The sequence below is a fragment of the Diplodia seriata genome (genome assembly GCF_021436955.1).
Source record: "Diplodia seriata strain FDS-637 chromosome Unknown scaffold_9, whole genome shotgun sequence".
Lineage (NCBI taxonomy): Eukaryota > Fungi > Ascomycota > Dothideomycetes > Botryosphaeriales > Botryosphaeriaceae > Diplodia > Diplodia seriata.
The window spans coordinates 1,170,307-1,191,429 of NW_027117316.1; the positions used below are offsets into that span (position 1 = coordinate 1,170,307).

Consider the following 21,123-nt stretch of genomic DNA (forward strand, 5'->3'; position numbering starts at 1 on the left):
TGTATAGCTCGTGCTTTCCTCTGGGCCCCTGCTTCAAACGGCTTGTTTGTTATATGTTCATAAAGGACCAACACTTATGGTATCTCCGGCTAGTTGTTGCCATGCATGTACTCCCTACCTTAGATATCGAGGCTTGGGTTGGAGACATATGTAAATGCGAAAGCAAAGGTGTGTCTGAACCATGGAAGATATGAGCCGCTGGGGAGATGTGAAAAGGATGTTGTGGAAGTGCAAGACCGGGGTCTTCCAAGAAGTGACACCAGCTTCTTGGCTAGCGCTCGGAGTGGTCTAGAGTGCAAGTCCTGCAGTATGTTTTCTTCTGGTGGTTGCATTGGCAAGAGAGGACGCGGGCGGGAAATTAGTACAGCGCCCGCTTATGAAACCACCACCGACTACGCAGAACGAGAGCGTCGGGTGCAAAAATGTGCGGCCGGAGCCGCTCAACGGCAATGGCTCGTGCGGTCATACAACGCGGTGACCCGAGCCTATAGGCACACGAGAATAAGTAAATATCGGCCTTCAGCATCGGGCGTCTTGTGCCTATGCTTGACGCGTTTATACAAGATCATCAAAGCAACGTTATGTGCAAGGGAATGTAGAGGTGGGTATCTTTCTCATTCTCTTCTTGATTCGTGAATCGTTCATCTAGCCATTCTCCATGGCTTCCGGCAAGTACCGGTTAATCCTTGACCGGTGCGGATCCGACTTCCCAAAGGTTTTGTAATCCCATATGCTTGCTTTTCTTGACTCCATTAGGTTGTGATCGGTCGAAGCAAGGGCTTCTCCGCCGGTCGACGTCTCCTGAGTCGTTCTTGCCCAGTCTCATCGCGGGTTCCGTTGGTTAAAAAGAGAAAAGTGAAAAAAGTATGTACATGTAAATTTTGAGATGCTTCAAATCCATCCTCCTGGCAACTGATGGCTCGGAGGAGTGGCTACAGATGAAGCCGGGGATCCACGAGGTGGGGAGCCAGCAGGGTTCAGATGCTCGATCTCGCTGTTGCTGAGCAGGGTTCCGTTGCGGCTGTGGTGCGAGCGGTGCCGCTGCACCTGCCGTCGTGCCGCAATAGTGTTGCTTTGGTCGTTCATCCCTGGCATGCCAAAGCCCGGCGTCGAAGCGAGATTAGTAGCGGTGTTTCCGGACCGGGCCGCCGTGGTGGGGACCACACCATCTGCAGACGCCGTTTCGAATGAGGTCCTTGTTGAAGTCGAAAACCAGCCGGGGCGCTCGCTTCCCCCTTGTTCCGGGCGCCGGAATTCGTCCGCATTCGCACTCTGCACCGTGGACATCATGGTTGCTTGAGGCGAGACCGGGCCCCTTGCCATGTCAGCAATCATCTGGATGCTTCCAATTGTTGTTGTGGAGTCTCTTTGCCAGTCTGCGGGCGAAGGGATGCGTGGAACTGGCGGCACGTTCACAAGCCTCGGAGATGATATTGACTGCTGGTACAGGGAATCGTCATCCCTACTTGAGCGTGGGCTCCGTTGAGAAGATGGTGTCCGCGTATGCGTCGGACCACTGGGCCGGTTGTATGCTGCGTCCACTTCGGCAAGTAAAGGAAGTGCGCGGCCTGGCAACGGGGGACTCGTCCAGGAGCGCTGTGAATGGCAAGAGGATATGGATGATTGCCTTCCTAGGGATGCTGATGGTCGGCGGCTATTGGGCAAGGAGTCCTGTTGGCCATATGGTAGTGAACCTTGGCGGTTGTGAGAAGACCATTCCCACGATCCAAGGATTTGGGTATCCGGGCTTCCTGGCTGGCTAACTGTCTTGAGGATAGGCGAGAGTGTCCGCGAATGCATTCGTGTCGGTGAGGAAGGTCTTCTGCTACTTGGGTTGCTGTATGCCAAGGGGGGGCTGGTGGGTTCTTCCTGGGACCTCAGCGTGGTACCTCCGAATGAAACCCTTTTGGCATTGTCCTTCATGGACGGTCTGTGATTCTCATCCATGGTATTCCTTGCACTCGTCGTTTCACTTGATGCTGATGACGTAGAAATCTCGGTGCGGACCTGAATACCAGTTGCTGGCTTGTCTTGTCCCTCGAGATCCATATCCTCGGGAAAAGAGGTGCACGATGCCTGACCCTCTGTTCTGGGTTGCAACATCATCCATGGAATCGGGTCCTTCCTTGACTTTTTCCTTTGCGTTGATGTACAGCAGAAAATCATCTTGACTCCCTGCGCGTATTTCCGTCGGAAGGGGGCGGTGGTCCCGAAGATCAGAAAAGCGATGATACTGGGCAGGGTGCCCGGAATATCCTGGGATATATCGATCTTTGCTTGCTCAGCGCTGAAATCTGGTGATGTCGCTGTAGCCTTTGAGTCGTGTCGATTGCGTTCGTAGTTGACGATTTGGTAGACGATCTGTGCTGTTTCGAACACTCTGAGAGGACATTAGCCAAGCCCACACATATGTACGATGAACTTACAAAAGACAAATCATGATGATACTGAATCTGACAATAAGCCATTTGTCGGTACCGGTCTGGGTCCGTGTTGTTGCTACGCTGGACATGGTACCACCACCTAATGAGGGTGACTTTGACGTTGATCTAGGAAAGAAGCGCGTGAAAAGATTCCGACTCTGGAGGTATTTCAAAAGCACAACAATTACAAGGAGGGATCCGCTAGTCAGGCAGGTGGCCACTACGAACAAGGTCAGCGTTGCATCCATCATACGGGCTTCGCGCCTGGGACTTACTGATAAAGTTGAAGAGGACCAAGTAAGCCACCGGAGTTTGCTGGATAGTCTCGTTGCTACATACTACGCACATGGCTATGGGGAGGATAACAGCAGAAGACTTGAAGACGATCGACATGATTTTTTTGCTCGAAGTCTTCATTCTGATGTCCCAGGTGCCGATGAACAGGGCGATTGACCTGCGGGGGCGTCAGTGAGTTGAAGACAGGAGAAGTCCGACGGCACCGACCAGAACAAAACAAGGAGAGCATCGACGTTGTAGGTGAATATTGCTATGGAGAGATGTTAGCTCAGCACCGGCCAGGAGGGGGCACGAAGGGGCGTACAGATCCAGCTCAGCACCAAACGCCATCCCACGTCAGCTTTCCTAAACATGTCCGATTGACTGTAGCTGTAGTGCTGTTCATGCTTGAAGCGTTGTATCTGTATGTCTCTCCAGTTTAGGGTGTAATCAACATGACGGATCAGTCCGACGATTGCCCCGAAAGTGGTGCACACGCTGAGCAATAGAATGTCTGTTCTGGTCAGTCTGGCGCCAGGTGCTGAGGAATGATACGGTTCTGCGGCTTACAGGAGACTCGTTCGCCATGGTTCCACAGCATAGAGCACAAGAGCAGGCCAAGAACAGTGGCGACAAGGCTCAAGCAATCAACAAAAATAGCAAGGCCGAGCACCTCCTGCGGCACGTGAGATCCCTCCATGTTTGAGATGCTCTTGCAATTCAACCAAATGATAACAGAGGTGGTGGAAGCCCCATGGCGGGTGTTAAGGGCGCAAAAGCTGGGAGGGCCAGGAGCAGGAATGCGGATGGAAAGGCACGGGTTCTTACGTCTAACGGCGGTGGGCAGACAAAGCTTGACCCCACAGCGCAGTGGCTGCAAGCACGAGACGGTACCCTGCACCAGGACCGAGCATGGGTGGATGCATATCTCAACAGGGCGCAAGGATCGATGGGCGCCGTGTCGGCCGGAGGTCGCAAGTCCTCAATTGGACGGCAGATCGACGAAAGCGGCGGCAGCGCTCCGCAGGGAAGGCCAAGCATCTAGAGCGGTGACCACAGGCGTAACCCGGCTCCAATCAGAGGGTGAAAAGGCTGATTTAATTGCTGATTGGTGGGGCAAGAAGTGGGCTTGCAGGCGCCACAGCCAGTAGGGCAGGAGAGCCTCGCAGATGAGGCTCGAGCAGCCTGGCAGCTCCCGGCGGCTGGCGCTTGCTGCCACAACTCCAGGGTCCACGTGGTGGCCACTGCCGCCTCATTTGGTAAAGCATCCGGGTGATGTCGAAATGAAACAGGCGCGTGCATGTTGAGAACAGTATAGCAGAGGCCGTGAAGAAATGGGATCAGCGGAGGGCAGGTCAAGCTGGCTGGCAGGGTGCAACAACGAAGGCAGTCGTTTCGAGCGCCGATTGGATGGGCGTTTGACAGGATCCGCGCTGGCATGTCCGCAGGGCGCCAACGAGAAAGCCGAGCACGGGATTCGGTTCGCTGCGTCGGGCACGCCGAGTCCGATAGGCGCAGTTGTGCAGGCATCGGACGACGGCGAGGCTGAGCGGTGGCGGAGGGTGAGGCGGTGCGGCGCGGCTGTCGCGTCAGCAGCTTGACACGGCATTGATCTTGCCGGCGACGTCACGCCCTCTGACAACGCAGGGACAGGTGGCAGTATGGCATGGCATTATGCGCTGGGTTGTGGCAATGCCGCGGAGTGGAAGTGGAAAGAGGCGGGAAGCTCCATGGTGCCCGTGGCGCCGCGCGCCAATTTCCCGCGCGCGGCCCGATGATGGCTCAACGGCCTCGTGTCTAGCGTAGCGGTGGAGATGCTCGACTGCTCTGGACTTGTTTTGCTCCGGTGGTTCCTTCCCCATCCACGCTGCAATAGTGGGGCCTCGGCTGGCCTGCGTGCCTGCTCAGCGCTCAGCGCTCAGCGCTCAGCACTCAGCACTCACCACCGTCTGCCGCCTGCAACCCCGCGCCTTCTCACAGCTCGTTATTGTTGCAGAATCATGTCGGCCCAGCCCGCGTGCGACCAGGCGACCGCAGCGCCGGCGCCGCCACCACCCGCCTCCAGCATCATCGGCGAACAGCTGTCGGTCGATGTAAGCCATCGCAAACCGACGGCCGTCGCAGCGTGCTGACATGCATCACCCCTGCAGTCGCAAGACAGTGACTCTGCCGTTGCCGACCTCCCGGGCTCGTGCGTACCTCTCGTCTCGTCCCCGGACTTGATGCTGAACCCGCTGTCCACAGCACCAGCACCTCTCTTTCCTCGCGCGTCACCGACTACCGCTACGAGCATGGCCGCCGTTATCATGCCATCGACGACGGTGGTCCGTAAAACCTGCTTCGCGCCGGCTGTCTTCGCTGCTGACGTTCCAGTGCAGGCTATGCACTGCCGAATGACGACGTACCTGCTTCATCCTGCTCTCATGCAACCCCCGCTGACTCGTGCCGCAGGAAGAGGTTGATCGCTTGAGTACGCAGATCACCCCCACACCCATACGCCCCAGCTTACCCTGTCAGATCTTCAGCACCGAGTCTGGGACATTGCCCTCGGCGGCAGGCACCATGTTGCCCCGCTGGACCTTGGTTCGGTTCGCCATGTCCTTGACGTCGGCTGTGGCACCGGCGGTATGCACTCGCCCTTGTCGCTTCTGCACCAGAGCTACTAACAACGCCTTGCAGCCTGGTGCATTGAATTTGCTGATGCCCACCCTCATCTTCATGTGGTTGGCACTGATCTCTCCCCCATCCAGCCCGGCAACGTGCCTCCCAACTGCGAGTTCCTTGTTGACGATGCCAATGCCGACTGGACGTACGGGCAGCGTTTTGACTACATCCACACGCGCGCTGTGCTGCTAGGCATCAAAGATTGGGACAAGCTGATCCACCAGTCCTTTGAGAGCCTGAATCCGGGCGGATGGGTTGAGTTCCAGGAATTTCACATCCCTATCGGCTGTGATGACGGCAGCGCCGGGCCTGATTCTGCCATCACGAGATGGAGCCACAGTGTCCACGAGGCACTCAAGAATCTGGGCATCGACTCCATGGCCACCTCGAGTTTCCGAGAGCTCATGGGAAAACATGGCTATGAGTCTATTGGAGAAACCCACGCCAAATTTCCTATTGGGCCGTGGGCGAAGGGTAGAAAAGAGAAAACCATGGGCACACTCTTTCAGAAGGACATCGCGGGCAACCTAATGGGGATTTCGGTGAAAATACTAACTAACGGTCTCGGTTGGACTGAAGAAGAAGTAGAAAAGCTCGTTATCGAAGCAAAGGACGACCTCTATAGTCCTCAGGTCCGTGCCAGTCCCCTCGTGCCGTGAATTTGGGTCTCACACTACCATAGATCCACAGCTATTTCCCGGTCGACATTTTCTGGGCGCGCCGGCCTGCTTAGAGTCCCGCCCTTCGTGGTGCCCGGGCGTAGGAACACGGTGACGGCGCTCTTGCTCTTACACCGAGAAAACGAGGACCCTTTCTCCTCAACTTAGCGAACGGACTTGACGAGCCGCTCCATCCAAACAGGACTTCTATCAATTCGCCACCATTCAAGTAAAGTTTTTCCTTTGGCTGTGCTTCCTGCTTGTTATAACGTTTGTTTCCTTCGAGCTGGCCTGATGTCCTTCGGGACACTCCACTCCAAGTATCACCATTTAAAGCCTCAGCATCATACCATTCGCTCCCACGTGGTTTCTATTTTCCGAGCCCATTGTCAATAATTTTCCGAAGGGTCCGTGTCACTGGTGCGGCGCAAACGAGAACCAATGAAATCACAGAAGCGCCTCATCCGAGACGCCTCTCACTTTCTTCACACAGTGCTTGCGGGCAATGGACTTCGCGGTGGGTTCGTGATAGATCCGAGCGCCAGGTTACGATAAAGGGTATGTCGATCCCGGCCGTGCATTGCTTGCACTTGCTAGGTACCCATGCAACACGTCGGCCACTCCGCTTCCTGCTCGACACCTGTACCTGCCTATCATGAGCGTCTGCCCTCCGATTCGCCAGCGTTTTCCCTCCAAATCTTAAACATCTCCGTGCCTCGCCACCTCGCGTCGAACGAACGGTGAGCGGGCAAGGCCAACCTGCTCAGTCACGGTGACGACCTACCTCACGCCACCTCGGATCGATCGCATTGTCACCAAGCAATAACAGCACTCTTAACCCAAGAAAGATGTGTATTGCCTCATGCCTATCTAGACGAGCCGTATAGCGTTGCCTGAGGGTGCCTTCATCTACGCCTTCGACGACGGCCGGGAACACGTTGTAATTGACTCTAGGATCTTATCCAACTCCAGTCCAAGCTTCGAAAACTGACGTACCAATATTCATAATCGTGCATTCGGAGTTTTCTACTTGGTGTCATATCCCAAGTAAAGATTAACGAGTAGTTTATGGCAGGATCTTTAAGTATTCAAACAATTAAATGGATAATGGTCCCAAATGACATACATACATGCATACATACACACCTACATACCATATGCACGCCCTCCCCCATTCCTTTCTCTATCAAGATGACGGCGGCGGCGGCGGCGGCCCATACGTCGACCTCCCCTCGCCAACCACCCCCCAAAACTCCTCGACCAGCTCCCCCTGCCCTTCTCTCGCCGGCCTCACAGCCAGATAGCGCCGATTGTCGATGGGCGGGTCCCAACCGCTGTCGCCGCCGCCGCCGCCGCCGCCCGGGTGCCCGTCGACCATGACGCCGCCCGCCTCGCTCAGCACGCACCACGCCGCCGCCACGTCCCACGCGTAGGCGCCGCACTCCCACCAGCAGTCGAGCTGGCCGGCGGCGACGCGGCAGACGGACTCGGAGGCGCAGTTGGTGGCGCGCAGCGCGTGGGCGAAGCGGCCGCCGCCGGCGGAATCGGAGGACGCGAGGGCGGCGAAGACGGCGAGGTTGAGGGCGAAGTTGGGCCCGGAGCGGTCGCTGCCGAAGTCGATGCCGACGCAGGCGTCCCGGAGGCCGGTCAACGGCGGCGGAGGGGGAACATCTGCGCGGAGCGGCCGCGGCTCGCCGGCGTTGAGCGCGGGGTGCTGGTGGAAGGCGCCGGCGCCGGCGACGGCGGCGAAGAGCTCGCGCTGGAAGGGGTTGTAGACGACGCCGACGGCGGGTCGCCGCGCGACGACGAGGGCGAGCGAGACGCAGACCTCGGGCAGGCCGTGGACGAAGTTGGAGGTGCCGTCGATGGGGTCGACGATCCAGGTGGGCGCCGCGGTGATGGTCTCCCTGGCCGCGTCAAAGGACTCCTCTCCGACGAACTCGTACTCGGGGTACTTGGCGATGAGGCGCGTGGCGATGAGGTTCTCGACAGCCTTGTCGGTGTCGGTAACGATGTCCGTGGCTAGATGTTGGCAGTTGAGGCGGTTCTTTCGTCAGCTGCTGGCCTACTTTCGAACGTCTCTGATTTTCTCTTCCACTGGGGCGTACTGTTTTTCTTGGTTGTGAGGTTCGATGAGGAAGGCTTAGCGGAGGTGATGATGTCTCCTGCTTCTTTGGCCACTATGACGAGGAAGTCACGTATCGCCAGCAGTTCGGAGGCGGAAATGGACATGTTGAGATATCTCGGTAGCGGTTTTGATAAAGGGTCTATGGAGCTCGATGTCAGGACACTCCCCCTTCGATTAAGAGACTTTCGAAGCCTGCGGTGTTGCTGAAGCAGACGTCTAGCGCGGATCGGGTCTCTCGGGAATGGCTGGGCGACGTCGAGAAGCCTGACGGAGCCTGGAGGGTATCACGACTAGCAAGCCTTGAAGGAGCATGGACTCTTCTGACACTTATGCGGTTGACTTTCGTACTCGCTAAAAGCACGATGACGTGACAATGTTATCTTGCTGTTCCGGTGAAAGCTGAACCCCGCATTCGCCTTGGCAGGCCTTTGGATTTGTGATCCTGCTCAACGTATCCAGTCCAATAACGCTCAACGCTTGCATGCCAGTCATCGCGTTTGCGAGGGAGGCCCTGTAATCTGACATGGCACCATAGCAAATGGTATCGGGGTTGAACCTCACCACATACGAGCACAAGGCCGAGCAGTAAGAAATCAGCAGACGAACAAACACATGGGACCAAGCGCAAGAGGCATGCAGGAGTGCTAGCGTGAATGGAAATTGCGGAATTCGGAGCCACTAGGCCAGGGCAGTTCCATGTATTAGAAGCAAACAATCGGCAAACAGGCAACGCAATAGCAATGCAGTTACAGTCACTCATCCTTTCGGCGTGACCGTGTCTATCATACATACAGCTCAATAATAAAAGCATCAGCGAAGGACCTTCCAAACCCAATAACGCCCAGCCATGCTCCAAAAGTCCTTGCCGACTTGCTCCATCCTCAGTCGAATTCTGAACGCATCGCAAACAGAAATCGCCAGAGGAACAAGAAGAGAGATTATGGAACGAACAGCTTTGAATACGCAGCGACATCTGAGCGACAGCAGACGCAAGAGTCGAAGTTCCTGGTCGCAAGTCCAACTCTGCAGTCGTCGCAAAGACTGAGACATCCACACGGCCACACCAGGATCGTGCGCGGGCTGGCCTGGCAGACGACGCACTGAGGGCCACCGGAGCCCATGCCATCGGCACCAGTGGCCCAAGTGTCCGCGCCGGAGGAGCTACTGTGCTGCTGGGCGGTCGTGTTGCGTCTTTCGAGGATGTAGTGTTCAAGCGCGCGCTCTTCCTCCTCGGGAGTCATGGCCGAATATATGTGCCCAGGACGGTAGCGAGACGTGAGAATGCGACCGCGGTGTTGCTCAACGGCTTTCCGATATCGTGAGCGGGTCATGATGTGGCTACTGCGGAGATGGCTGGCGAGCAGCTGTGCCTCGGCTCTGTCCTCGTCCGTCTGGGGATCAAGAAGGCGCGCCAGCTGGGATGGATCAATCGAAGCATCCTCAAATGAAGGCGTCTCTTCTCTGTCTGCGTGGGGATCCCTCTGGGTCGGCGTTCGGCGGCCATCCTCATCGGCGACATCAGACCAGTCTTCTTCGCCAGTAGTTGTGGACAATGAAATGACACTCGTGGTATCGTCGTTTTCAGACTGGTCGGATGGAAGTGAGTAGTCGCCGCTCGAGTCAACGTCTCCCCACCATCCACCGTTCTTCCACCACGAGTACAGATTGGAACTGAGTGACTCCTCATTGACCTCCTCTTCATCAAAGTAAGTCCTGCCATTATGTTCAAGCCGCCTTCTGGTCTCCATTTCAACATCAACGTTCGTGTCTGCCGGCAAAGTAAGCCTGCCTTCCGGCGAGAGATACCAGAACTCCAGCTCTCGAGACCGCAGTCCGGCGGCCATTTGGCTAATCCTCGACGGTTGGACTCCTGACGGCCTCTGGCTTACACCTGCAAGCTTCAATAGCCACTGCGGCCGACGAGTTATGCCTAGCTTGTTCATGACTGAAAGTAGGAGACGCGCCTGTATGGCCAAAACCAGCCGGTGGATTCCCTTGGCAAATTCGTATGTCATAATCCAACGTCCACGCCGTTGCAACAGACCCACGCCGTTGTCCCTCCCGGCAGCCCTGGCCTCGGGCAGGCTTTTCTGTCCACGCGTTTTGCGTTCACGAGCGTATCCTGAGCGAAGGCCAGTCACGGTTTCTGGTACGTCCCTCGCTTTAACCCCCTCGGCAACGAAATCTTCGCGGAGTTCAGCGGGGATTCCATCAATGGTGCGTTGGACCATTGCCCTGCGCGCCACCAACTCTTCAATTCTCTTGCTCTCCAACCAGGTCATCTCGCTGACGCGGATGGGAGTCCCTTCATTGAGGAAGACGGCCTCGCTTGCCGCGGTGAGAACCGTGAAGCCAATCTTCAGAAGCGCAGTGTAAAAATCGTCGGACCAACTGACGCTAATCGGCGTACTTCCAGAGAAATGGACGTTGGCCTGCAAATTACCATATGCAGTTCTAAACCTCTCCTTGAGCGTCAGGCTCTGCTCGGTTCCGGAGGGGAGATTCAACGCCGTGACTACTAAAGCCAGTCCGTAAATTGCTGCACACGCGAGTAGCCCAAGCATAATTAAGAGATGAGGGATGAACCCGACGAGGCAGACGGTCGGGATGCGGAGTATTCCAAGGTCATGGGGAATCGACCCAATCATGCCAGTCATTCGCAGAAAAGTCCATACGAATACGACCATATAGGCGACACCCCAGATGCCTGTATTGACAAGCCTGAAGCGGGTTCTCAGCCCAAGAACAGCAAGGAAGTTGCTGCTCAAGTGACTTAAGCTTGACACGACAGCCATGACAAGAACTTCAGGTGCAACGTTGAGGACCTGAAGGAGCATGCCTCGCGTCAATTTCAAGGTTGTTCCATCGGTCCTGGTCACTGTGGCGGTCGAGTTGCCAAGGTCGAAAGGCTTCATCAGCATAGCTTCAGCCTCGGAGAATGCCAGAGAGTGTTCGAACAAAGTCATGCCCGTCTCCGGCATGGGTTGACGTCCTTGGAGGGCGCATGACATGGTTTCGACGAATTGGCTCAAGCAGAGGCTTAAGAAAAGAGGCCAGAGACGTGTGAGAGATCCGTTGAGAGACAGGAACTCGCCTTCAGAGTGCCCCATGTTCACAGCCCGGCATGATGCCATGTCATCCTCCCAATAAAGTATATTGGAACTGACTTTGTACAGCAAACCGCCTTCGCCTGCCATGTCCACGGCAAGGGGTTGTTTTGCATCGTTGTAGCGTAGTCGCGACCATTCGGGCGAGGTTTGACAGCGAAGGGCCTGGAGCAAGCATTGGGTCTGGTAGATCAAAGTCACGATTGGGGCGAGGTAGACGGCAAGGCGAACATGCCAGCGGAAGTTCAAGGGGATGCGGGACGAAGCGTAGAATTGGGTGCGGTTCAGCAAAATAGCCTGTGCATGACACATTAGACCTTCACCATCTGAGCTGAAGTGGACTGGATCGTGGCTCGGAGGAGGGGTGTGCATAGGCATACCACAGTGAAGGTAGCAAGAGCCCACCTCGAGGTGAGGTAGCTGAAGATGCCGCCGATCTTCCCAAGGTTCCAGATGTAGTCCAGGTTGAACAAGCCATCGGCACCCTCAGCAGCTTCACCGCTCGTGGCAGCAGCGGCAGCCGATGCGGCGGCGCCGGGGACCGCAGCGGCAGAGCTCTGTATGAACTTCCCGGCAGCAGATGTGATGTTGTTGGTGACATTAGCACCGCCCGATGCCGTCGCCTCGGCAATGACGGTGCCGCTGTTCATCACTTTGCCCAGGATGCCATCCAGCTGTTCCAGCGGATTCATGACCAGCTGGCGTGCAGCGGTGGCGGCCTGGGGGATCGCGCGTAGGTAGTCCATAGCGGCGGAGGTGCGGCGAGGGCGAAGCGGGCCGGGGTGTCGCGTGGTGTTCCGACGGTTGTCTCAGCGGGCAGGAAGTGGGAGCATCCGGGGTCGGACGGACAGCCAGCACCAGGCGGGGCGATGCTAGGCAAAGGAGCGGCGCATGTCCGAGGGAAGAGATGCGAGCGCTGGCGGCGGTTGCGAGCGAACGAGCGAAAGAACGAGAACGTCTCTTCAGAGCAGCAGCATTGCGATGTGACGCGACGTCCGCTGCTGGAAGGCGCGGTTTCCGGGGCGCTGGACAAGCCCGCAGCATCCGCGGCACGCCCGACTCCTGGCCGTTTATGTCATTGCCGGCGTTTACCCGCATCGTGCTCCCAACCTGGAAGCCGCCCGCACGTGTTCGCATTCTTTTGCACAGCGAGGTCATTTATTTGTCGGAGAAGGCGACTTCCTCGGAACACACAACCTCTTTTTCTAGCACCACGTATGTGACAAAAGACATGAGCCCTTCAAGTTCACCGAGACGGATATTGGATTCAAGTACCTGTGTGAATACGGTGCAATGTCCATGACAGATGGAGGTAGGCTCAATTCTTGCGTCATCCGCCGAGCCACAGACTCAGGTCCGGAGCTTCAAGTACCTATGCATTCAACGATAGCATCGTGCTTGTTCTCGCATACGTACTGAAGAGAATAGCAGCTAGGGACTTCGTTGCCCCCGATTTTCGCCGGGTAGGACAGATGCGCGGGATTACCGGATGCGGACGTGGAAGAATGTTTGGTTGCGCCGGAAAAGACTGTGCATGCTTGCACACTACTGGGATAACGGCAATGGGCTGACCGCATGCGTCCTGTAGTTGATCAGGACAAAGGTCAGCTGCACTTTCTACCAGCAGTCAACAATGCAGCTGCGAGCAAAAATCGAGCGCAGGGGTGATAATAAAGCAAGAGGCCATCATCTCACTACCTCGGCTGGTGGACGGCGGAAGGGGATCCTAGCCCACAAATTGTAGTGATCATGAGATCCAACTCTGTGTCATCGATGCATGCAACGTCGGCGGTTTCGACGATGCCGTGGCTGCAAAGAGGCTGGATTAAGCGCGAGTCTAGCGGGAATAAGAGCCAGCAAAGGAGCTATAGAGGACGTCCGCCCCGGAAGCCACATTCTAGTGGCGCCATGCTAGGACGGTGAGAAATAGCGGAGAGGTAGCTCGTGCATGCGGCTTTGCCACCGGTGGAGGCGACGGAACGTGGTGGAGATGTTGAGATACAGAAGATCCAACGGAAATGCCGCGTCTCCGCGCCCATCTGCCGCGTCCCGGCAGGCGACGGAAGAATTGAGCTCATGTGGAGATATTTAAACCACCACACTCACATGGGTAGTCGATTACAAGATCCGGACGTAAACGTGAGTTTCAAATGCGCACATTTACGTCCGGATCTTGTATTCGACTACCTATGTGAGCTCAATTCTTACGTACGTCACCCGCTGTGGCGTCGACTCGAAATCTAGCCACGGTGCACCAGGCCCTCAGCGGTGTGCAAGACCGGGCCCACCAGCTAGAGCAAAACCAGCAACCCGGAGCGGCCGCATAGCCCGCTGAGGATAACCCGTGAAAGTTTGTGGCAGTGGACAGGCTTGCAACCGGGCTCCACTTGACCCCACGCCCCAGCCAAAGAACCCCGCGGGCACACGCCCTCGGACATTGCCGACATCCATCCATCCATCCATCCATCCATCCATCCATTTGGACATGTTCGGTGCCTGGCTTCTTGGCCTCATGTCTTGTCCCGTTGCTTGTGCCGCCCAAGAAAAGTCTTAGTGCGACCGGGATTGCACGCCGCCACTCTCCCGGAACCCGTCAAAAACACCACCTGCCCTCTCAGCCGCACTTGCTGCGCATCCCCGGCCTGGCGCAAACGGCGCGACTGCGGGAGGCCGTTTTGGGCGCTGTGCAACCTGCCGCCACATGCGGCGACGCGGGTGAGAGCGCGGCAGAAAGGGAGTGAAGAGTGCTACCCTCTGCGGCTCAGCGCACCCAGCCGTGAGCTCTGGACTGAGGCGTCCCTCAGGCCCTCTGGTTGGTGTAACGCCATGGACCTGCGATCGGCCTGCGGGGCCCCAGCCGCGCTACAGTGGCTTCAGGTCTAGGTGTGGCCGAAGGTAGGGATGATGAGCGTCTTGACTCTGCAATAGCCCGGTTCATTTCATGATTCGGCGGTTGACACCGCTTGCACTCTCCCGCGTGCCCTCGCCCTTTGCTCTTGATCCTGTGAGGAAGGGCCCAGCCCAAGTATGGCCGATCCGGATGTCAATCCCTTGAGACCCCCAAGGCCCAAGCTGCCAGCACCCGGCCATACACACCAAATTTGCCGTAACCCACACTCTGCTCCGGGTTAGACAACTTGCCAGCCTGGATTGGGACGCCATGGCATCCTTGCGATAAGCCATTCCCGCCCCATGTAACCATGCCCATGTCCTCTGTACTGCGTCGTGCGACGGGTATTTATGTCAGGCCCGCCGGCACGCCCTGGTTGAAGCCGTGCTCCTCTCTCTCGTGGTCTTCGAGCTGACGAAGGAGAATTTTCTCTTTCCTCACTCACGCTGGCCTCCTACCCACCAAGTGTTCTTTGAGGCAGAAGCACGTGGAACCTTCTCTGTTTGCTGCACCCAGCTCCGCGCAACCCAAATCTCTTTCTTCCCGTTCCCGCCAGACCCAACCTGAACAATCCCTAAAATACGAGACACCGTACTCGGCGTCGTCCACACAGCCACTTCGCCTACCATGTCGGACTTCGACAGCAAGGGCAATGCTGAGAAGTCGGCCACCGAGCACATCGACGCCACCGAGAAGGCTTCCGACGATGTCAACCTCAACAGCAACATTGAAGCCAAGTAGGTTCCGGGCAGCAACCTTATGTGCTTGTGAAGTGACGTTGCTGACGTACATGTACAAAGGATCAAGAACCCGCTTGCCGGTATCCCCAAGGAGACGCTACTCTACCAGGTCCAGGAATTCGCCAAGGAATATGATATGACCGACCAACTCGCCCTGTTGCAGCGTGGCGCGCTTGTGGCTCAGGACCCCGCCGAGTTCGAGTCCGTCGAGGGCATGACATCCGACGAGCTCGACGCTCTCCGCAACGAAGTGACGCACAAGTGGCGCCAGCCGACGGCCCTCTACTTCACTGTTATCCTCTGCTCTGTCGGCGCAGCCGTCCAAGGCTGGGACCAGACGGGCTCCAATGGCGCCAACCTTTCGTTCCCGCAAGCCTTCGGGATTTCTGATGCCGAATATCTGGACGACGCTGAGACGATCCCCAACCCCGACTATGCCACCAACCTCTGGCTGGTCGGGATCATTAACGCCGCACCATACCTGGCATCTGCATTCTTGGGCTGCTGGTTGAGCGACCCGCTCAACAACTACTTCGGTCGTCGTGGCACCATCTTCTTCTCGGCCGTTTTCTGTTTCCTTTCGGTTATCGGTTCCGGTCTCTCCCAGACCTGGCCTCAGCTGTTCGTCACTCGTCTGCTCCTTGGTATTGGCATGGGGTCCAAGGCCTCGACCGTCCCAATTTACGCCGCCGAGAATGTCCCTGCCGCCATTCGTGGCGGTCTCGTCATGTCCTGGCAGATGTGGACTGCGTTTGGTATCTTCCTCGGCTTCTGCGCGAACCTGGCAGTTTACAATACTGGCGCAATTGCCTGGCGTTTGCAGCTGGGCAGCGCCTTCATCCCCGCAGTGCCACTCGTCGTTGGCATCTACTTTTGCCCCGAGTCACCCCGCTGGTTGATGAAGAAGGGACGCTACGCCAAAGCATACAGAAGCTTGTGCCGCCTGCGCAATACTCCTCTTCAGGCCGCTCGTGATCTCTACTATGTCCATGCTCAGCTGTCCATTGAGTCTGAAATCATTGGCAAGTCCAACTATATCACCCGCTTCTTCGAGCTCTTCACAATTCCACGCGTCCGCCGCGCCACGCTCGCCTCCTTCGTCGTCATGCTTGCACAGCAAATGTGCGGAATAAACATTATCGCGTTCTACTCGAGCACGGTTTTTAAGTCTGCTGGCGCTGGCCGCTTGGAGGCGCTTCTCGCCTCATGGGGTTTCGGACTCATAAACTTCATTTTCGCTTTTCCCGCCCTCTGGACGATTGATACGTTCGGACGACGGAACCTGCTGCTGTTCACCTTTCCGCAAATGGCTTGGACGCTGCTCGCAGCCGGCCTATGCTTCCTGATCCCGGCCAGCAGCCCGGCGCATCTGGGCCTAGTGGCAATGTTCATTTATTTATTCGCTTGCTTCTACTCCCCTGGCGAAGGCCCGGTACCGTTTACATACTCCGCTGAGGTCTTCCCCTTGTCCCATCGTGAGGTTGGCATGTCCTGGTGAGTTTTTTTTTTTTTTTTTTTACCGTCCTGCTACACCCCCACACCCAACGTTGTTCACTGACCACATTCTTCTCCAGGGCCGTCGCAACCTGCCTCTTCTGGGCTGCCGTCCTATCCATCACCTTTCCGCGCATGCTCGCCGTCATGACCGTCACCGGCGCCTTCGGCTTCTACGCTGGCCTCAACCTCACCGCACTCGTCATGATCTTCCTGTGGGTGCCCGAGACCAAGCAGCGCACGCTCGAGGAGCTCGATTACGTCTTTGCCGTGCCGACCCGCAAGCATATGAGCTACCAGGTGACCAAGGCACTGCCCTATTTCATCAACCGTTGGGTCTTCCTCAACAAGAATGCCACACTCGAACCGCTGTACAAGTTCGACGAGCACCTCGCCAGCGACCAGGCGAGGAGTAAGAGCGTCAGCAACTAGATGGGAACAAAGTTTTCCTTGAGTATCTGGGCAGTGTTCAAGAGGAAAGAGTAGAGTGGTGGACTATCTTTTGCGGTGTGTCTGAGAGAAGTGGGCACTGTCTTTCACGAGGAACGTCCGCAATGACTTCATGAGCATATACCGATGCCCAACCCACCTCTGGTCGAAAATACAGGGAGTGGAAAGTGTTTAGGTTAGACAACTCTAGTCGAACTTTAATGAACACGGCATTCTTAATAGACGTCGTCGTATGTTTAAGCGTATCTAAAGGCTTAACTGTCGCAGCAACACTTGCACTTCAGTTGAGTGAGAGCGAATTCAATTTGATCTAAATCGGTGTCACAGTGAGTGGCGAAATGATTGCCTACTACATGAACATTGTGCAATGTCTCTGAGGCAGATGCGGATGCGCCCAATACTTTTCTCATCCGCTGTGCTATCTGAAAGTGGGGATCGTTTGAACTCATTTGGTGGTGGAGGCACAAGCTCCGAGCGAGCTACTTTTTAAGCTTTTCTAGAACCTCGACTAGAAAAATTGGCCGTACCGGACGACCTGACTCGTGTGCCATTGGGGGGGCGTGAGAAGGCGAGGGAGATTGGAGGCCGCGGCACCACCTGGTCAAGGATGCGCGATAGGCTTCAACGCGTATCTGAGAGGCGCTAGTAGTTCAGAAAGAACACTATGGGGCCAGGGCGAAGCAAATATGACTCGAACACTCATTCATCACTTGATATATTGGAGACTTGTATCCAATGCCAATGCCGCCCGCAACATGTCCAAGACGTTGCTCGGACCTGGCAGGCAGTTTCCCAACCAACGAACCTGCAGTTTTCGGAGGCGTAAGCTCAATTTCCGGAGATCACAGGCGATTGGGAGCCTAGAAGTACCAAATGACTCGTGGACTGTCAGCTCAACCGCAAATCCGCGCCGCAAATGCTCCTCAAATGCTTGTGCGTTCGGTGCTCGGGCCCTATATGAAGTCCCAACGCCCCCCGTCTGCCTTCTACTATTCCAATATGCTTGCCGATCTCCCCAGCGTGCTATTACCCTAACCCAATCCGCACGTCCGTCATTCCGGACATAAATCACGCGTCACTCCCAAGCTGCTTTTCAATGCTTTCGAGCTCTTCGGCATCAGAAATCTCAATGATGCGGTTAACCTCTGCGGTGTTGCGCATCAGCTCCTTGGCGCTGGCGTAGAGCATCTTCATTTCGGAGTTGCAAGTTGTGGGCAGGTGGTAGATCATAACGTAAGGGACGGCTAGACGACCAGATGGTTCCTAACATCGGACAGCGGTTACGTCAGTCGCCAAGTCCTTGCCGGCCTCGATTATATCGATAAGACATGCGATAAGGCTGGATGCAGCGGGGATGCTCACGAGAGTCATGGGGTAGCTGAGCAGCACAAAGCGCGGCGTGTTGTCGGGCAGCTCGTCGGCAATATCCTGCAGATTGTTGTAGACCTCATTGTCGGACTGGTGGATCTCGAGCGTCTTCTTGTCGATCTGGTCTGCGTGCGGGAGAGGAAAGTTCCATGTCTCAGCGAGGGTCGTGGTGCGCCGCGGTGGGGCAGCAGGGGTTTAGAATAGGAGAGGAGGAGCGCTATGAGCAGGAGTTTTCGGGCTCAGGAGGACGGCGAAGCTTGCGTACAGATGACAGCTTGAGGGTCCTTTGCGCGCGAAGTGCCGAGGCGGAACTTGCGCAGCTTGTCCTTGGTCTCGGTCGAGAAGGTGAAGAGGCGAGCTTCGGAGGACTGTTGGTGACCGGCGCGCCGTGTAAGCGAGATCAGTGCCGCTTGGACAAGGAGATCGTGATATGCCACTGACCATGGTGGTGCCTATAGCTGGCGGAACAAGCCTTGGGCAGAAAGGGGGGCAGCTGCGGTGGTGCGGTAGGGCTGGCGCTGACGTCGGGGAAGAGGTCAAGCCTTGAGGGGCAGCTTGGTGGTGGTGACGCGCTCCGACGCCGATGCGGGGCGGCCCACAGCCTGACTCGCCGTGCGCCCGCCAGCGCGTGTACGTACTGGAGTATCGCGCCTGGTGATCGAGAGCCGTACCTGCCGTCGTCCTTCGCACCGCACGCCGCTGCTCAAAACCCATGTTCGGACGCTTGAACCAGCTTGCGCGACACCTCACCCGCCCGCTCCCCAACTACGCGCACCGCTCTGCAGCTGCAGCTCCGAAGACCGGCTTCGTGAGCCCGATACAGACGTCACCAGCCATGGCCGCAACGAACGCGCAGGGCAAGAGCATGATCCACACAGCGGCATGTCTCATCATCGGAGACGAGGTGCTAGGCGGCAAGGTGAGCATCCGCTTGCACTGGGCATCCACTGAGCGCTGCTGAAATGACGCTGCGCAGACAGTCGACACCAATTCGGCCTACCTGGCCAAATACTGCTTCAAGCTGGGCATCGCACTCAAGCGTATCGAGGTCATTGCCGATGACGAGGACGAAATCATCGAGGCCACCCGGCGCATGTCTACGAACTATGACTTTGTGGTCACCTCTGGCGGCATAGGTCCGACGTAGGTAGCAAGGAAACGGGCATGCTGCTGACGAGAGGCTAACGGCTTGCAGGCACGACGACATCACCTACCAATCCATAGCCAAGGCCTTCAACCTCCCGCTGGTGCTGCATGAAGAAGCATTCGAGCGCATGAAACGGCTGTCGAAGCCGCATCCCTCGCAGCCAAACTTCAGCTGGGACGTGCCTTCGCCGGCGCTTACGGCGAAGAAGCGCATGGTGGAGCTGCCCATCGACGAGACCAAGGACTTGAGCGACCAGGTGGTGTTCGTGGACGACTCGCTGTGGGTGCCCATCAGTGTGGTCAACGGAAACATCCACATCCTGCCCGGTGTTCCAAGGCTGTTTGAAAAATTACTCGAGTCGCTGAAGCCGCAACTGCTGCCGCGGCTGACTGACCCGGAAGGCAAGGGCGTGTATCGGATCATTATCTCCACGCCAATGGCGGAGAGCGCAGTCGCGCCGTTCCTGACGGAGCTGGCGCAGCGAGTGGAGCCGAGGGGCATTAAGGTCGGCTCTTATCCCCGGTGGGGCAAGGCGCACAACTCGGTGACGCTCGTGGGACGCGACCGAGCGTACATGGAGAGCCTGTTGCCCGAGGTCGAGAAAGAGGTGCAAGGCAAGCGGGTGTCGATTGAGGGCGAAGACGACGGACCGGAGAGCGAGCCGGTCAGGCCGGCAGGCAGCTAGAGGGCGCCATGTGCGCGTGTGATGATGAACGTGTGATTACGAATGGATTTCTGGCGCCGTAAGGCTGCTTCTAGGAGAATTGCCATTTGTTCGAGAAGGTGTGACAGGGCTCCACGCACGACCCCGGACGGCGCAGCGCCAAGCGACAGGCGTGCCAGACCAGACCAGCGTTCCCTCCTCGGGCACGCCCCGTGCGAATGGGAAGACGGCGGAGCAGCGAGGGTTCGTCGCGCGGAACTGCAGCGCGCGTTCGCGCGTCGATAAGGGCAGCGCGGGCATTAGGTAACGCAGCGCGGAGCGTTTGGATCTCCAGTGCCAACGAGGGTGTCCCTGGGCGTGATGCCGGCGGCATACTGCAACGTCGCGCGCATGCAGATGGCCCAACGTGACCTGCACTCTGGCTTGCGCTCCGCACAACGCGCGCTTGGCCGACCTCTGGCAGCATGGCAGCAGTGCGGAGCCAGCGGCGCGAACCGGGCGGGCGGACCTAGTGGCATGGGAGCGCGCAGCAGTGGCAGCAATGGCTGGCAATGGCGATCGGGGCGAGCGTCGATGCGCAGGCACACAGGCGCCGGCTAGCGCTGGCAGCTGTGGGTGCGTCGGACATGGCTGGCACCTGGCAGAGAAATTGCTTTTCCCGCGTGGCGGGCTGGCGCGAGGCGTGCGCAGGCGAGGGCCGCCAGGCGTGTTGCTCGGGCGCTGGCAGTGGGCAGAGCAGTGGCACGGCAATGGGCGGTGGGCGTGGGTGGGCTGGCGGGCGCAGGCTGCGCAGCGCTGCTGCGGGCGGCGGGCGGTTATGCCTGCTGCGCTGCGAGGCGCGCCGTGCCTGAACCCTGGCGCTGAGGGGTGGTGTCTCTTATCGAATTGGAGCGCAGCTTGCCGAGTCGCTCTGGTAGGGAAAAGCGAAGCACTGGGCTGCGGTGTAGGCCCGGGCCATCAATCAGAGAACATCGACAAAGACCCCCCGAGCTCGACCACCTCCCGTCCAACACCACCGCCGCCATCCACTCCCTCCCATCACCCTCTCCGTGCTCTCCCAACGCACACCACCACCGCCGCCCAGCGCGACCCCCAGAGTCCCGCCACGTGCCG

The 21,123-nt window shown here is 57.4% G+C and overlaps 7 protein-coding genes across 7 annotated transcripts; 3 read left to right on the top strand and 4 right to left on the bottom strand.

The window, feature by feature from the left end:
- Positions 1-1,969: 1,969 nt before the first annotated feature.
- On the bottom strand, positions 1,970-2,816 carry SLS55_008788 (uncharacterized protein; the record flags this gene model as incomplete). The annotated part of the gene is made up of 4 exons (XM_066780193.1): positions 1,970-2,007; positions 2,154-2,380; positions 2,427-2,643; positions 2,699-2,816. 4 exons carry the CDS (start codon positions 2,814-2,816, stop codon positions 1,970-1,972), a joined length of 600 nt encoding a protein of 199 aa, XP_066629422.1.
- Positions 2,817-4,699: 1,883 nt separating this feature from the next.
- SLS55_008789 (uncharacterized protein) lies at positions 4,700-6,022 on the top strand (the record flags this gene model as incomplete). The annotated part of the gene is made up of 7 exons (XM_066780194.1): positions 4,700-4,792; positions 4,850-4,890; positions 4,944-5,023; positions 5,078-5,100; positions 5,151-5,169; positions 5,217-5,324; positions 5,379-6,022. 7 exons carry the CDS (start codon positions 4,700-4,702, stop codon positions 6,020-6,022), a joined length of 1,008 nt encoding a protein of 335 aa, XP_066629423.1.
- Positions 6,023-7,208: 1,186 nt separating this feature from the next.
- Positions 7,209-8,254, bottom strand: SLS55_008790 (uncharacterized protein; the record flags this gene model as incomplete). Its single annotated transcript, XM_066780195.1, has 2 exons — positions 7,209-8,044; positions 8,092-8,254. 2 exons carry the CDS (start codon positions 8,252-8,254, stop codon positions 7,209-7,211), a joined length of 999 nt encoding a protein of 332 aa, XP_066629424.1.
- Positions 8,255-9,088: 834 nt separating this feature from the next.
- On the bottom strand, positions 9,089-12,003 carry SLS55_008791 (uncharacterized protein; the record flags this gene model as incomplete). Its single annotated transcript, XM_066780196.1, has 2 exons — positions 9,089-11,554; positions 11,638-12,003. The coding sequence occupies 2 exons, from the start codon at positions 12,001-12,003 to the stop codon at positions 9,089-9,091; spliced, it is 2,832 nt and encodes a 943-aa protein (XP_066629425.1).
- Positions 12,004-14,774: 2,771 nt separating this feature from the next.
- Positions 14,775-16,813, top strand: SLS55_008792 (uncharacterized protein; the record flags this gene model as incomplete). Its single annotated transcript, XM_066780197.1, has 3 exons — positions 14,775-14,884; positions 14,948-16,381; positions 16,462-16,813. 3 exons carry the CDS (start codon positions 14,775-14,777, stop codon positions 16,811-16,813), a joined length of 1,896 nt encoding a protein of 631 aa, XP_066629426.1.
- A 1,086-nt stretch (positions 16,814-17,899) lies between these two features.
- Positions 17,900-18,643, bottom strand: SLS55_008793 (uncharacterized protein; the record flags this gene model as incomplete). The annotated part of the gene is made up of 4 exons (XM_066780198.1): positions 17,900-18,094; positions 18,194-18,324; positions 18,465-18,567; positions 18,641-18,643. The coding sequence occupies 4 exons, from the start codon at positions 18,641-18,643 to the stop codon at positions 17,900-17,902; spliced, it is 432 nt and encodes a 143-aa protein (XP_066629427.1).
- A 391-nt stretch (positions 18,644-19,034) lies between these two features.
- Positions 19,035-20,031, top strand: SLS55_008794 (uncharacterized protein; the record flags this gene model as incomplete). Its single annotated transcript, XM_066780199.1, has 3 exons — positions 19,035-19,118; positions 19,176-19,342; positions 19,395-20,031. 3 exons carry the CDS (start codon positions 19,035-19,037, stop codon positions 20,029-20,031), a joined length of 888 nt encoding a protein of 295 aa, XP_066629428.1.
- Between the last annotated feature and the right edge of the window lie 1,092 nt (positions 20,032-21,123).